A 16,907-nucleotide genomic window follows, 5' to 3' on the forward strand; every position below is an offset into this window, starting at 1 on the left:
TTTTTAAAAAAATTAAAAAAAGTAAAATATATATATAAAAAAAAAAAAAAAAAAAAAAAAAAAAAAAAAAAAAAAAACGGGCCCCTTGGCCAAAATGGGGTGGCCGGACCACCCCATTTTTGCCCAAGGGGATGGCTCCAGTTTTTTTTTTTTTTTTTTTTTTTTTTAATTTTTTTTAAATTTTAAATTTTTTCTTTTTTTAAAAAAATAAAAATTAATGCCTAAAACGACGTCGTTTTAGGCTGGGTAATTTTAGGACACAAAACGACGTAGTTTTGGGGAAGGGTAAAATGGGTATAAAACATTCAAAACGACGTAGTTTAATGTTAAAGGGGTCCAAAGTGAGAGAAAATGGAAGTTCAGAGGGCTTAAATGAGAGTTTTAGAAATTTAGGGGGGTCTTTTCAAATCGGCTGGAACTTCAGGGGGTTTTCTGAAGTTCCCCCTTAAAAAAATTAAACATGAATAATCCAAACAAAAGACAATTAATTAAGCTGCTATATCGGTATAAATAATCCAAAACCTGAAAACCCCATCTAGAATAAAATAAATAAAGCGAACAACTTCAATAATTTTACGCGGTTCAACTTTGGCATTGTCACAGAGTGACACGTGGCTAGCACCTTTTTTTATTATTATTTTTTGAATAGTATTCCACGGTCCCTCCCCTATATATTTATCAGCTTCCCGTTTCCTAAAACTTCACAAACTCTTTTCCAAACAAAATTCACGGTTTCACTCTCAGTTTGTGACCTCTCCGAGAGAGCTTTTTGTTGTTCAATCTTTGTTTTTAAAGTTTCTAATTGGGTTTCGTTTTCTGGGTTCGAAACTGCGTTTCGGGTAGTGAAAACCTTTTTTTTTTTTAAAAAAAAAAAAAAAACAAATCGGGTATGGAGGTTTCGATGATTGGGAGCTCTCAGGCGAAGATTTGGAAAACCGATTTGGCGTACAGGGAGCTGGGTTTTTCTGATCTGAAAGGTGTTGGGAAGGTGTTTTCTGCGAAGAGCAGGGTATGTTTCGAGCAGAGCCCGAGGTGGAGAAAGGCTCGGGTCCGATTCGCTTTGAAGGCTGTTCAGTCTGAACCGCTCCGGTCCGAGAAAGTCTCGGATTGTACCAGAAGATCCAAATCGGTGAGTTCATTTTTCGTTAATTTATTTTTTATTTTTTATTTTAGTCGGTGATGCGTTTGGTTGCGGAGAAAAAAAATAATTATAACAATTTGAAATAAGTTTTAGTAAGTTACTTTTCGCATTTCATTTTTTTTTTCGCACTTCTTATGTATTAGCCTTGTTGCCCTTAACTTGAATACTACTTTTCCTTTTATTGAAGGAGATAATTGAGTAAAGATAGGAAAGATTTTTTTTTTCTTTTTTTTGTTACTACTATATTTTTAATATGCAATTAAAAAGATAGTTAATTAGAATGGGATTATTCGGTAGCTGTTGACTATATATATATGGTACGCATTCCAAAATTTAGAGTAATTATAGGAGGCCTACTTGTGTGAATTACTTGTGTCCTACTAAGATTGATGTGGCTATTAAAATCACCATTGAGCTTGTGATTGATCATTATTGAATTTTGATCAATGGGTGATTTTAATAGCCACATTATTCTTAGTAGGACACAAGTAGACCTTCTAGAATTACTCCAAAATTTATTCCCAAAAGTTGATTCTCAAATGATGTGTCATTATTCCATAAGTTGGTAACACATTTTTCAAAATAATAAATCTCATGAGATGGTGATACATCATTTGGGAACTAGCTTTTGAGAAGAAAATTTGGGATGTATAGCTTATATATATAAACCCTGAGAGATTAAAATAGGGAAATGCTATGTGCTTTATTGGTGTTCTTTTCTTATGTTCTTCTATCCTACGTGAATATTATTTTATAAAAAATAAAAAATAAAATTGCTCTTATTTCTCTCGCTTGGTCTTTATAAAATAATATTTACCTAGACTAGGAAGACAGAAGGAAAACATTATGAGAGCACCTAACATTTCTCATTAAATTATAAGTGATAAATTTTCTTTTTGGCCATTTTCCTGCTATTTCAAATCTACATGAGCTACTTAACAAAATAAAAAAAATAAAAAATACATGAGCTCCTGGATGGGGTGTGAAAGGGAAAGACAAATGATTGGAATTATAGGGCTATCTTGGTTTTGTTTGAAATTGTTTTTATGCAAATATTTGAAATGATATGTACGTTTCCTTGGTTCCCTTGCCAAGAGAATTAGGTATTAATGTGTCAACCTCATTAATCATGCTATCATAACATACATGCCAAAATTTGTATAGGATAATCAATTTAAGGCCTTCAGAAATGGGATCAGAATTCAGGATTCAGGATCCTATTAGGTTTCCTAGAACCATTTTTTTCAATTAACTGATTCAGATTTTGTCCCCTAATACAATTAATTAAGAAAAAAGATTAAAAACCCTATAGAGATGGTAAAATATGATTCATTTTCTCAAAAATAATTGTTAGAATTTTAAGACTCTAACTTGAAGTTAACCTATGAAATTTAGAGGATCCTAACTTACCAAACCCAGAGGAAGTAAATGGAAAACATACAACTGATTCACTTATTCTTCTTAAGTTATTGCTTAGAGAGTTCCTGCTCTTTTGACTTGATGTATTTCTTATGATACCAATTTAAAAATCTTGTTATCTTTGAATAATTTTTTGCAGCATGATGGTGTAAGATTATTTGTTGGGCTGCCCTTGGATGCGGTTTCCGACTGCAATGCAGTAAACCATGCTAAAGCAATTGCAGCTGGCCTGAAAGCTTTGAAGCTGTTGGGAGTGGAAGGTGTAGAGCTCCCAGTTTGGTGGGGAATAGTAGAGAAAGAAGCCATGGGGAAGTATGAGTGGTCAGGCTATCTTGCTCTTGCTGAGATGGTTCAGAAAGTTGGCCTCAAGCTTCATGTGTCTCTTTGCTTCCATGCATCTAAACATCCAAAAATATCACTCCCCAAGTGGGTATCCCGGATTGGTGAATCCCAACCCGGAATTTTTTTCACCGATCGGGCAGGACAGCATTACAAAGAGTGCCTATCATTAGCTGTTGGTGATCTTCCTGTGCTTGATGGGAAGACTCCGATCCAAGCATATCATGAATTTTGTGAGAGCTTTAAGTCTTCTTTCTCACCTTTCATGGGTTCCACAATCACGGTAAGAAGTTTGTTTCGAAAATTCTATAATCAACAGCAACTGTATTATTTCTTATTATGGGTACTGACAGTCCCCATGGTTATGGATTGCTATTTTTCAGGGCATCTCTATGGGTCTAGGACCAGATGGTGAGCTCCGATATCCTTCACACCACAGGCAAGCCAAAAGTAACAAAATCCCCGGAGTTGGAGAATTCCAGTGTTATGATAAAAACATGCTTAGCATTTTGAAGCAACATGCTGAAGCAACCGGTAATCCGTTATGGGGACTTGGCGGTCCTCACGATGCCCCGACTTATGACCAGTCGCCCAACTCGAACAACTTCTTCAGGGAAGATGGCGGATCATGGGAGTCTCCATATGCTGACTTCTTCCTTTCCTGGTACTCAAACCAGCTCATATCCCATGGAAATCGTCTCCTCTCCCTTGCCTCTTCAATTTTCAGTGAGACTGCAGCTACAGTATATGGCAAGGTGCCACTAATGCACTCTTGGTACAGAACCAGATCCCATCCATCTGAGCTTACTGCTGGGTACTATAACACGAGCAGTAGAGACGGTTATGAAGCGGTTGCAGAGATGTTTGCAAGGAATTCATGCAAAATGATTTTGCCTGGAATGGACCTGTCAGCTGAGCACCAGCCAAATGAGTCCCTCTCAAGTCCTGAGTTGTTACTTGCTGATATCAGGGCAAGTTGCAGAAAGCATGGAGTTGATGTTTCTGGACAAAACTCATCAGCTTCTGTGGCTCCTGGTGGCATGGAACAGATAAGGAAGAATTTGTTGGGTGAGAATGCTGTGGACTTGTTCACTTATCAGAGAATGGGAGCTTATTTTTTCTCTCCGGAGCATTTCCCTTCATTCACAGGGTTCGTCCGGAGTCTTCATCAACCAGAATTGGAATCAGATGATCTACCTAAAGAAGAAAAAGAAGCTCTGCACGTAAGTTCAGAATCAGGCGTTCACATGCAAGCAGCTTAATTAGTAAGAGTGTTAGAAATATATTCCTGTAAATATAGAACAATATATCTATTTTTATCATTTGTATAATAAGACGTTATATAATTTGTACATCCTGGTTTAAACTTTGATGGAATAGAAAGCTCTAATTGTGTAGATAAATTTATCTTAAGCTTGCTCTTTCCTACAAGGATCTTGGCAGTTTGCCAGCTCCTCTCAAGTCTCAAGCCTACCCTCAGCAAAGAGGAAGCAGCTCTCTCTCTCTCTCTCTCTCTCTCTCATGGCCGCCAAAACCCCTCTCTCAAGCTTTCTAACAAAATTGACTCATCTCTTCTACTCTCCATGTTAGGCCTACTTTGGGTAAAGAGTGATTGAATTTTCTCATATATTCTCCTAGTATGATTTAATTTTGCATATCGTAGAACCAACTGGTCAGACTGGTCAATAGGAAAAAAGACACTTCGAAGTTTTATTTATGAAATTGTAAGCTGCAATAGAAATGTTATTCGTTTTAGGTCAACATATATTCATCGTTATTCGTTTTGAAACGTTTGTTCTCTCTCAACTCATCATCTTCCCAACTTTCTTCAACCCCGGAGTACTCCCATCTTTCTTCATTTTGTGCCTTTCATGCTCTTTCAGACTCATTATCCTCCCAACTTTCCTACCCTAGGTCCCCTTGCTCTCATCTCCCTTTTCTTCTCTATTCTCTTTTTCACACCCACCGCATCACTGCAACCATACGCTCATCTTCTCCTTTCCATGTCTTCGGCGTCTCCACACTATCCATCGTCGTGCTCATCATCTTCCTTCCCTTCCACCGTACCATTGCTGCTCTGCACCCGCTTCACCATCTCTTTTTCGTCTTCATCAGCAAAAACAAAGAGATCTATTGGAGATATCTCTACTGACACTTCTGCTGGACTCTGCCTTTGACATTTCGAAACTGGAGGAGGCTAGGCAGAAATAGCCTCCGTCCAAAAAGAGTCAGAACGTTTTTTTTCCAACTCTTCTGACCTTGGCGGAGGCGGAATGCCGAAACCCCATTTTCAACTCTGCCAACTCTAATGCACACCCCTACAGCAGCTTATGTTGTTTTGCAAAGAAAAATCTATTGACCATGATCCATAAATCATGTTAGCATTGAACCCCGCACAGCATGGTATGGAAAATAAAAGTATATGGGCATGTGTTTCAATTCCATGCTCTACCCAAACCAGAAATTATATCATAATATAGTATGTATATTTGCATATCAGTATCTGAATTTCAGAAAAATTAAATTAAATAGCAGCACAACCACAATCGAAGGCACATTGTATAAAAAAAAAAGTTGCTATGTACACAAACAGACAAAATATACGAGGCCTGGAGGGTGAAAAACTTCCGAAGCTCAAGACTCTTGATTTCATAAACTCTTCCCACGATTTAACCAGAGTCTTCATACGGGGTATTGAAGTTAAAACCCTGAAATCTGCCTCTTTCTGCAACGGTGAAAGCCATGACACCATTTGCAATTGCCTTCTCCAAACAACTTCATTGCATTACAACATGCTATATTTCCTTCAAATTATGCTTCTCCTGGACCAATGGAAAGCCGTTTAGTTTGATTCATCTTTAGAATTATTAACATCTACAGTGAAAAATAATTATTAAAAATTATTATAGACCAGTAACTTTATCACTATCTACATCAAAGCACATAGAAGGCCTTAGAGGATCAAAACCATGGTCATTTAACAAAAGAATCAAACAATAAATATGACCAAAGGAAAATGAAGGAATACATTAGATATTTCATAAGCTCGGTGGAGATGGTAGCAGCATGGCGTGTAAGTGAATGGCAGTAAATTGTCAAGCTGGCAAGTTGACAGTGTAGGGCTTAAACTTCATTAAGCCATTTATGCTCGAATGGCACTATCTAGATGGCTTAAACTTCATTAAGAGCATGTTTGAGATTGTATTTGAAAGGCCTAAAAGTGTTTTTAACACTCAAAAAGCCTATTTAAAAAAAAAGTACTCGTTTGATAAACAAATTTAAAAGTGCTTTTAAGGGTCCAAAAAGCCTAAAAATTGCCAAAAAGCACTTTTGACAAAAGCTTCATTTTTAAGCTTTTGTCCGAAAGCTCTTTTTGACTTAAAAACTTTATTTCTCAAATACAATTCCAAACAGGCTCTAAGCCATTTATGCTCAAATGGCAGTATCTAGATGGCTTAAACTTCATTAAGACAAGTTTCTGGTAGTTCAAGAAAAGCTTTGTAGCTCAGAATTTTGGAAGACTAAAGCTTCATGTCATGCCAATCATGTACTATAATCCGAAGGACTTGAAACACATTTAGCCATTTAGGTGCATCCATCAACTTGTACAAGATTACTCTAAAGTTTCTCTCGCTAGCAAGTCAAGCAATGTATCTAATATTTATGTTTGTAGAAAACAAAAGAGGGAGCATGGAAGTTGCCATGATGCCTTGCAGCTTAGTTTTTCAGCTACATTCAAATTCTGGAATTTCAGCTTTAGATAAATACAAACCTGTTCAAACGTGTCATTCACAAGCAATCTTGGTGTCAAAGCTGCTAAGGCAGATTGCAAATGCCTGGAATGCCGATATAGGATACCGGTAATCCATGGTAAACAAGTCCTTCCCTACTTTCCCAAACTGGAGGATGATCTTCTCATGTTGTGGTCCAGTTGGACCATTTTCTGGAGAAGCTACCAATTGAAAGTTTTTCACTGAAGCAACTGTCACCCGTCCATGAAAGTTCAAACACCAACACTGGAGCTGCTCATGCCACCTGGGAGCCTTGTTTCTTAATACTAGCACTCCATCTTTCTGACTGGCCAATGGTCCAGATAAGATATTCTCCACACGACTTGATTTTGATCGGAAAAATGGCAGTGATGGAAAGAAATCTATATTGCTAACAGAAAACTCAGTCTGTGTGGGAGCTACTCCTCCAGGTTCAATTGCAGATGTGGGTATGGCATCCATGCTACACTGCATTCTCCTAGGACCCCTGCTTCTTATGTTATACAAAATCTATAAGTATCTGCAAGTTTGTTTATGAAAGTATGCAATTGCAAAAATTGGGAAAAAGCAGAGGAAAATCTCATCGACTATGGGCCTATTTGGGATTGCGTTAGAGGAGCCTAAAAGTGATTTTAATACTCGAAAAATCCATTTTAGGAAAAAAAACTCGTTTGGTAAAAAAATTAAAAGCGTTTTTAAGAGTCCAAAAAGCTTAAAAATGGTCAAAACGCACTTTTGACAAAAGCTTAAAAATGAAGCTTTGCCCAAAAGCACTCTTTGACTTAAAAGCTCTATATTTCAAACGCAATCCTAAACAAGCTCTATATCTATTATTCCTTCAGCAAAGAAAATATCTCCAAGTAGCTACACAAGCTTGTTCTTACCTAGAACCCAACACATTAAGTTCATACGAGATGTGAGCTACTGGATAGTTGCCAGCAGGGACCCTTGGTGAAACTTGTTTTGAATTCACTAGCCTAGTGGAGCGACTTTTCGTTATTTTTGCTCCCGCATGAGGTGGTTGCCCATCAAAGATTGTGAACTTTGTTCCCAAAAAGTTTGATCTAGCCAAAGAAACAGAATAAAAATATATGTATTAATAGTTGAGCCCGTGAGTGAACAAAAACATAGGTCACATCATACGCCTCTAAAAGCATACCTGAGTTTTCCAATGTAGGTGCCACTCCCCTTCGACATATCATCAGCATCCAGAGAAATGATATAACCTGTGCAGGTGGGGCGTCTCCACTTGCGTGCAGCAAGAAGGAATTTTCCATCATCAGCAAGGGCTGCAACGGAGACCGAAATTAACAAGCGGTTTGACTGAATGAATGAACTACTTAAACAGAACTAGATCAATTCTAGTCTGCAGTAAAAGCTTAGGAAAACAATCTAACCATGTACACTGGTAACTTACAAATAACAGTCTGAAGTAGTATAAAACTCTGATTCAAGATACCAGATGCTCACCATTAGTCAAACTGAGGAAAAGAAAATATGTCTGGGTGGACCGGTTCCGTTTTATAAAGCACTGGAGGAGGGAATCCCTTGGCCCGGGCTGCAAAAAAATTACCACAAAAACTTTGGCAATGCGTAGAAACTAAAGATAAAGAGTACGAATGAGATCGTGAAATTATTTTATTTGTTCATAAAAAAACATGGGATCTAAGCTTGCTTTTTCTACTTATATTGATTGAGTAAACCAGTCCATTTCAAGAAGCTCCCGAATCAGAACCTAGTCTAAATAATCGAAGTAATTATGACAAACAACAATTTTTACATGATTTTAGGTTTCTTGCTGTCACTAAATCCATTTTACAGTACATGGCATCTCACAGTAAATTAGAAGAATACAAAGTTGAACAAAATATCTATCTGGAAACCAAAAAAAAAAAACTTTTTCAAAGCCAATCATCACAATGGACCTGCAACAATTGAAGCGGAAAGTGGTCCCCTAAAGAGCCTAGAATACTTTGGAAGCAAGTTTTTGAGCAATTTCCGATAGAAAAGCCTCAATGATTGTGAAAATGGGATAATTTTTGAGGTGGCCCCATGCATTATCAATACTATCATTCTAACCGGAAAAAATGGCTTAAACTTCATTCTCGAACTAATCCTCTGCAGAAAAAGAAAAATAATAAATACTTCCCACAGAAATTACACACGATATAGAAAGATCACTAATCCAAAAACGAAAACTACAAACAAACCGCCCAAAATCAAATACTATCAGGCAAGAATTACTGAATATATTACATTCACAGTTTCACAATCCCAACTTCTAGACTTGAGTTCCACATCTCATGCGTAAAAATGTGACCTTGATTTTACAAATCCAGAAGTGAAAACTTAAAAAAAGCCCAGATACATAAATTTCAGCTAAAAAGAAAAAAAAAACCATGAAATTGTTTTCAATAAACCCAATTCCCATTCCAAACCAATTAACTCATAAAACCAACCAAACAAACAAAGAACCCATATCCCAGCCTCCAATTCCAATTCCGATACATCACATGTTTTTCCATTACCTGCTTGACAGAGATCGGGAAAGTGAGCTTTCCAGAGACCTCCGGAGCCTTGACGATCTCCCTAGTGATCTCCCGCCAGCTCCGGCAAACGCCGGCGCACGCGGCGACGCTCTTCCGTGGGGGCCAAGCGCTCTCTGAGGCCTCGATCCTCACGAGCACCTCCCTGAGCAGCTCCTGCGGCATGTTGGCCCAGCAGCTCTGGCTCAGCCCGTCGGTGACCGCCTCCACCACCCTGTCCGGCACCGCTCTCTCCGACCTCGACCTCATGTCCTGTATGATGCTCCGTATAATAGTCATGGCTGTAATTGCTACCACACCAGTTTCAGAGTCTTAGCTTTGGCTCCGTTGCACAGCTGGGTTACAGCCATGGGAGGTTTATTTATATAAAGGTTATTAGTGTGTAAATGTTAAGAGCAAATCTGTGAGAGAGAGAGTGTTGATGGGTTGCTTTGGGAGAGGGGCACGAGGGAATATTTTGCGGAGTTGGCTGATGGTGACGTTCTTTTGAGAAAAGGGTCGCAGTGTTCAGTAGGATTGGGAAAAGTTAAAGACCCTGAACTTTTTTTTTTTTTTCTTGTTTTGTTTCTATAAATTGATTTGGATACAAATTCTCCTAAACTAATTTCTAAAAATGATACTTATCACGTGAGAAGTATATATTTGTTTAGAGTAATTTTATACAACCGAGTTGATGCGATAATGTCGATAAGCTTTTGGATTAGTTTTTATTAAAAAAGAAAAAAAAATTAAGGGTGATGAGCAATGCTATATCAGTCTAGATGTATAGGACTGAAATTGAAGTACTATTTTTTTAATAAAAAATATTATTTAGTAGATTATTATATTACTGTCATACAATTGAAATGACGTAATAATGAAAATCAGCAATTAATTTTTCTTTTTTACAAACTCTTGTTGAGTCAAATACTAATTTTCATTATTACGTCATCTTAATTATATAAGAGTATATTAAATAATATTATTATATACTCTCTTTTAATATCATTAATAATAATAAAAAATAAAAAATAAAAGTATTTGCTTTTTGAGATAATTAAAGTGCATATCACTTTAAAAGACTTTTTGGCAAAAATTTCTTCCCACCCTATTTGTAGAAATTTCTGTCCATTCGTTTTTATATTGTGGTGGGTTTTTTTTGAGGAATTTTGATTTTGGTGATTGGGATTTAGTGATGGTTTTGGTAGTCTATCAAATCTGCTGACTATCGAGTGTGACTTTGTTATGTTTTTTGTTTCTCAAAAATTAGTGGTTTGGAAGGTTTTTTTGTTTTTGTTTTTGTTTTTAAATAGAGTGGCCAAGTGAAGAATATTAGAGATAACTAGATAAGATGGCCAAAATGAGTGTCATCTTTTATAATTTTTGTGAGAAAACCAAATAGACAACAGGAAATTGCAACCCACAAAATCCCAAAACCTTTATCTTTTTGTTTGCTCAAATAGCAAGTGAAAATAAATTCTTGGAAAAATTATATTTTACCCCCCAAAGTTTGAGATGATTTGTAATTCCACCTCCAAAGTTTTAATTTTGGCAATCCACACCCCTAAAGTTTCAAATTTTTGCAATTTGACCAATTGTATTCAAAATTTCCAATATTGACCCTAATTTTTTATTTTTTTATAAAAAATTAAAAAAATATTCAGGGTGGCTCCTTTGGCCATCTGGCCATTTTTGCACCCCCAAATTTGCTTCTTTTTTTTTTTTTTTTTTATAAATAAAAATTATGGGTAATATGAGAATTTTGGGATAATATTAGTTGAATTGCAAAAATTTAAAACTTTGGGAGATAAAATATAATTTTCCCTAAATTCTTAATCCTCACAAGTAATAATTCACAGTTATCTCATCATCCAACCATGATGACATCTTTATATGTAGGCATCTTAGTATGTAAGGTGGCATACTTTTTCTTAACGATCAAGGTTGGCCATTTAGTGGTCTTTATTTATGAAATTTATTGTATAAAATACGTTATAAATGTGTAATATTATAATTCTTAAGTGTTAATTAATTTATTTTGATAAGAGAAAAGCATTTAAAACAGACCTATGAGAAAAGTTATAACAACTTTTATGTGCTTGTTTTATGGCCATAATGTTGTACCCTTAAATTCCTCAAAAAAAAAAAAAACATATATAAGGTAAAAACCTATAGCATAAATAACATGTTCCTCAATCCTCACCATAGCCAATCACATCCACAAATATAAAATTTAATTGTATTTTTTGACATTATTTTCGTTTAAAAGGCTCTTCTGTAAATACTTTCAACAAACAAAAAAAAAATCTATCTCTTTCCCTCTGGGTCTCTCATTTGTTCCAAGCAAGTTGCAGTGAATTGTGACTAACATGTCCAAATGTGAGATAGGTATGTTAGGTGAGGTTAAAGGTTATGGGCCAAGAGTTGCATTATTATTCTTTGATAAGAGAAAGAGAAAAGGGAAAGTATACCATGGCAACGTCTAATGGAAGCATCATTACAGAGTGGAGCAAATGTTAGTTGATAAGGATTTGGATTTTGGACCTTTTCCAGTTTGGTACTTCATCAGTTCATTGCATCAATTCCTAATTCAAGCTTTTTTTTTTTTTTTTTTTGGCAATTTAGTTGTTGGTAGGACTCAACTAAACACATTCATGGATGTTCCTTTGCACCCACATCATTTTATGCTAAACTGCAATGTATGTCATCTTAGCTCTATAACGATCCCGGGAAAGCGTTAGTTATATCTGTGTTAAGAGATCAGTCTTACGTAAATGTAAAACTTAACACTTGTGAGTGTTTTTATAAACCAAACGCTCTATATAAATTACTCATCTTTTCAATATGAGACTTGAGTGTTAAAAGCTTTGAAATTAGTGGCAACGCTCTCACCCTATCAACCACTTAAATTTGTTGACAAAGTTTGCTTTTACATACATAACAAACAAGATTGTTATTAAAGCTAACAATTCAATGGACCTACTCAAGTAGAGTAAGGATAGGGGGTTAAATACCAATCACCCTTGAAATTATTTTCTTTTATTTTTATTCATTTTTAGTATCTTTTCATTAGTAACAAAAATCAAGGGGCTTAGATTTACAATATTTTTATATTTAAATGATACTTCTTGTTGTGGTAAGTGCTCTTTATAATGAAAGCAGCTAGCATCTTAAACAAAGGTAAATTACAAAGAGGGTTTTGTTGTGGTGTGCTTATTAGATAATTAGTGGGTTGTTAGGTATAGAGTAATATTGAGGAGAAATAACAAGCAAAGAGATTATGATTGCAATCCATATAGCTTTGGAAAATTCATTTCCTTTATAATTATATTTATCATTGTACTACTACCCCTACAATGATATAAGGATTTTTTTTTTTTTTTTCATTTAAGTAAAACCCATAGTAACTATTTCATATTAAATAAAAATATTTTATTTTATTTCATCTAAAAATATAAATAATTTTGTATTATTTAAATAATATAATAATATATTAAAAAATAAAAATCTTAACCATAAAATTAGTTCCTCCCATTATATAGTGTCATCTCGAAGAAGAGTCCTGCTATCAGGCTGCCAAGAGTCAGACAAGTGTCCGCCAAAGTCTAATGTAGCTTTATTAAAAAAAAAAAAAAAAAAAATTGTAGAAAAATCTCTCTCTTCCTAGTCCTGTTAGATTTTGTTTTGTTTGTTTGTTTTTTTTTTTTTTTTTTTGGTTAAATTTTTATACGTTAATATTTAATTTCTAATGCCTCAAAATTTATTTTTTGATTTAAAACTAAAATCTATGGGTGGAAGGTTAACCTTTTAGGGACGGTATCACTTAAAATGGATTTTATCATCCTAAATTTAGTGCTAATACCTCAAATTTGAATTTTCCTTTAATATCTCTTTTCTCTAATTAAAAAAAAAAAAAAAAAAAAAAAAAAAAAAAAAAAAGAAGAAGAAGAAGAAGAAAGAAGAAAATGTCATATCTAACGCTTGAGGCAGCCGAAAATCTCAGCTCCTTGAAGAGACCAAAGAATTTGTAAAAATAAGAAATAAAAATAAAGTCGTAAAATCTTTTTTTAAGGAAAACAAAAAATCTCCCTTATTTATTTATATTTAATTATTTTGGAAGGATACACGTAGCCTAGTAGGGTGACCATCCTTAAATCTAAAAAAGAAGGGACTTGGTTACTTGGGATGTGGGCCCATATAGATAATATCTACTCCAATGGGTCCTAACTCCTAAGTCATCGCAAAAGGTTATACAAAAAAGCCATAGTCTCGGTCGATGACTCGATGGGCGGAGAGTACAAAGGATAGCATGAGGTGCGCACTAGGATAAGTTGCTGCGACTCCGTGACTGAACCGCAAATCTGTCTTTTGGGGTTTTGACTCCTCTCAAGATTTTTGTACTTGTGCTTTGTTAGAGACGGCATTTTTGGAATAACATGGATTACGACAACAACTTGGAAGAATTATTGTTTATGCGAAACTTATATTTTAATTTAAGTTTTTTTTTTTTTCTTCTGAAGTTGTTGAATGGATGGGTCAAGTTTGTTCAACTTTATTAAAATATGTTCTTATATTAACAAGGAAAATGTACTTCTAGCTTCCTTATTAATATAAGAAATTTTTGCCTTCTTTTTTTTTTTTTTTTTTAAACATTTTTTTTATTAGAATTATTTTTTTCTCTTTTTTTTTTTTAACAAAAAATGGCAATTATAAAAATTATAACAATTGAAAGATTGAGAGAGCATTGCAAATTGTTTAATAGATAGAGGAGAGTAAATTTACTTTTTCCTATTAATAATGAACTTGAAAATCATGAGTTATGATTGTAAAGGTCATTAAAAGTCATGATTTGTAATTGATTATTAACAAATGAAATGGTAAATTACAATTCTTCTTTTTTTGGAATCTAACCCGTGGTTCTATTTCTTTTTCATTTTCTTTTTTCTGTGCAATATAAAGGGAAAAGGGTCGAGGAATATTACATCAAACAAATACAAACAAAGGAGTGAGCTTCCCAACAACATTCCTAAAACAATAAGAACGGTGCCAAAAAAGAAACCTAGAGACTATTAGAAATGGGCAGAATGAATGGTTCTATCCATTTGTAGTGTCAAAGAGAAGCAAATTTGTCAACATAAAACCTATTGCAGCAACCAAATAGGAGAACCACATCAGGGAAAAAGTATTGAAGATGACTGATCAAATCCATCGAAGAGAAGCACTATTCTAGCATCTGGTGAATAAGGTACCCAGCAAAGACTGCTTGGTGGACACCAAAACAGGAACTACGACTAGAATTGAGAATCTTTATAGATCAAAAGAAGGTACCAACTATAAAGATATTAGATATACTATGTGAAAAGTGAAAAAGTTGACAATCAGACACGTGGATCAAAATGAAGCAATTGTGACGACAGCATGTGCAACACGCTCAAGTCAGGCCGGCGCTTGGTGTGGACACATGGTGGTGGAGGACATCGGCTAAAGCAGCCGAGCTCAATGGTGGTGGTGGGAAGGCGCGTTAGTGTAGTAGGAAAATGAAACATGATAGATATGACTTTCAAGTTGCGAATAAAAGAGAGAAAAGAGGGGGAAAAAAAATAAAACACTAAAAACGAAGAAAGAGACTAGAGAAAGGAAGGGGGAATGGAGGAGAATGGAAACAAATGTCATACTTCCTCCATGGATGGCACTCACGAAGGAGGCGCATTTTCTCGTGGGAAAATGATTGTTTTTACTCGAGATGTTTCAGAGCTTCTCCCACTTAAAACAAGAGAGAGAAGCGGCGGATAAAAGAATTAAACCTTAAACCCTAAACAACTAATTATATTTATATTACAAATATGATTCATTTCTACATATTAAAGTCTTCAGTATTATGCAAGGTTTTTTGTTTTTTGTTTTTTGTTTTTTTGTTTTTTTTTGTGCTAAGAGTTCTATAATTTTAACTAGAAACTAATGTGACATTTATCACGCCAGTCACTAATATAATAGACTGTCACGTGGCAATCTTATAGCACTTGTCACAATTACAAACTAGCATGATAGTTTGCTATAACCCTCACTACATCATATACTAAAATGTAAAACTATCACATGACACTCATTTTCATAAAATATAGATCGACTCGTGAGCTCATAAAGAAATTACAAAATGGTGGACCACCACTCACAACAATTTTTAAAATTAATCAAAGGAAGTAAAAAGTATAATTTTTAATTCAAAATGAAAGACATAGAAATAGCCCATCCATGGAAGGTATGAAATGGAGATATTCGATAACTATATTGGATATTTTACAGCGAGTATCATGTAAAATAGATGCCAACTTGGAACTTTTGATTTCTAAACGTGGGTCGGCATAAGAGAATTGGGTTATATTTGAGTTGACTACACAAACTGCAAATGGAGCTTTGATTGATCATATAAAATTGTGAACAGTAATAATATCTTCTTCTTTTTTTTTTTTACTTTTTTTATTGGTCATATTACAAGAATCTGTCTAATTGAACCCCACAGGGGCTGCCGAATCATTTTTCTTCCATATTTAGCACCATAGGTAAATAGTGAATGTATATATAAAGAAAATATATATATATATATATATATATATATATATATATATATATATATGAGACCTTCTGAAGAATATACGTGGGTGAGCCGATGAATTTGAAATCGCAAAAGAAAAAAAAAAGGATTCGTAAATCAATTTGCCTCAATATTAAATTGTAGTCAAACAGAATAAAAAGAAAATAAAAAGGGTTTCCCCCTTTTTTTTTTGGCCGATTTAAAAGCATCAGAAAGATCCAATTTCTCTTTTAGCATGCTTTGTAATATAGTACAATAAATTAGTGATACAGAAAACAGCAAGGCTCAAACAAAGGATTCTTTCTTTTATATGCTCGTGGGTCTCATGTTAGTCGGCTGTCGTCTCTCATATTATATTTTCTGGGAGAGAGATTTGTTTATGTTCCCCACAGGACAGCATAACTGCAAATACGAAAGATAAGCATAGCAGCCCCAACTAGAAGAACAGAGAATATGCATCTATGTTTATGGGAGAAGGGGAAGATAGCAACGCACCAATGCACCATGTCCACCACTTTGTCATTTTGCCCAAAAAAAACGCAAGTGGATTTTCTTTTTCAAAGGTTGAATGACACTTTAACATAGAAAAAGACAGATACCTGTCCTTATTAATCACATGATCAATACGATAATAACAAAGAAGAGACTTTCTCCACCACCTTCCCCTAATCTTTGTTTTTATCCCCAACTATTCAATTGCTGAAAATGTGGTAAAATGGTAAAAGCATTCGCAGACATAATTTTCATGCTGTGAAATTATAAGGGCTATATTTGTCATGACCCATGCTAGTTTGACGTCTAATAGGGGGGAGTGACCAAAGAAAACATCTCAACAATAAATGTTTCCCCTCAATTATCATATGAAATTTGTGAGAACCAAAACAAAAACAAACTTCTAGAAACTATTTGGCTTGGCTTGAGGAATACAATTTGTGCTGTGAAAAATATAGCAGCCAGAAGTTTCTTTTCTTTTTATTTTCCATCACCTCTATCTATCTATGACGAGTGGGTCAGGATTAAATTTTTATTTAAAACAATAATACACTCACCCGAAAATCCCGTAAAATGACAGGCAGCAGTACAATGAATGGCTCAGTAGCTTGCCCTTTGTGACAGGGCGA

At 34.9% G+C, this 16,907-nt stretch overlaps 2 protein-coding genes across 3 annotated transcripts; one reads left to right on the top strand and one right to left on the bottom strand.

Moving 5' to 3' along the window:
* Positions 1 to 718: 718 nt before the first annotated feature.
* On the top strand, positions 719 to 4,354 carry BMY3 (beta-amylase 3). The gene is made up of 3 exons (XM_059578488.2): positions 719 to 1,129; positions 2,700 to 3,182; positions 3,283 to 4,354. Exons 1-3 carry the CDS (start codon positions 890 to 892, stop codon positions 4,159 to 4,161), a joined length of 1,602 nt encoding a protein of 533 aa, XP_059434471.2. The 5' UTR covers positions 719 to 889; the 3' UTR covers positions 4,162 to 4,354.
* Positions 4,355 to 5,348: 994 nt separating this feature from the next.
* LOC132168101 (tubby-like F-box protein 3) lies at positions 5,349 to 9,672 on the bottom strand. Of its 2 annotated transcripts, none has more exons than XM_059579440.2 (6): positions 9,198 to 9,672; positions 8,140 to 8,227; positions 7,829 to 7,958; positions 7,554 to 7,733; positions 6,672 to 7,162; positions 5,349 to 5,721 (listed from the first exon to the last, which is right to left on the bottom strand). In XM_059579440.2, exons 1-5 carry the CDS (start codon positions 9,492 to 9,494, stop codon positions 6,685 to 6,687), a joined length of 1,173 nt encoding a protein of 390 aa, XP_059435423.2. In that variant the 5' UTR covers positions 9,495 to 9,672; the 3' UTR covers positions 5,349 to 5,721; positions 6,672 to 6,684. The 2 variants fall into 2 exon arrangements, with proteins under 2 accessions (XP_059435423.2, XP_059436102.2); XM_059580119.2 differs by having other exon boundaries at positions 6,672 to 7,156; positions 9,198 to 9,671.
* Positions 9,673 to 16,907: the final 7,235 nt, after the last annotated feature.

Source organism: Corylus avellana, chromosome 2 (assembly GCF_965113065.1).
Source record: "Corylus avellana chromosome 2, dhCorAvel1.hap1.2, whole genome shotgun sequence".
NCBI lineage: Eukaryota > Viridiplantae > Streptophyta > Magnoliopsida > Fagales > Betulaceae > Corylus > Corylus avellana.

Coding starts and splice junctions, on each gene's coding strand:
- BMY3 (XM_059578488.2), top strand. CDS start 890: ATGGAGGTTTCGATGATTGGGAGCTCTCAGGCGAAGATTTGGAAAACC. Junction 1,130..2,699: donor GTACCAGAAGATCCAAATCG/GTGAGTTCATTT, acceptor AATTTTTTGCAG/CATGATGGTGTAAGATTATT. Junction 3,183..3,282: donor TCATGGGTTCCACAATCACG/GTAAGAAGTTTG, acceptor GCTATTTTTCAG/GGCATCTCTATGGGTCTAGG.
- LOC132168101 (XM_059579440.2), bottom strand. CDS start 9,494: ATGACTATTATACGGAGCATCATACAGGACATGAGGTCGAGGTCGGAG. Junction 7,959..8,139: donor TTTCCTCAGTTTGACTAATG/GTGAGCATCTGG, acceptor TCTCCGTTGCAG/CCCTTGCTGATGATGGAAAA. Junction 7,734..7,828: donor ACCTACATTGGAAAACTCAG/GTATGCTTTTAG, acceptor TTCTTTGGCTAG/ATCAAACTTTTTGGGAACAA.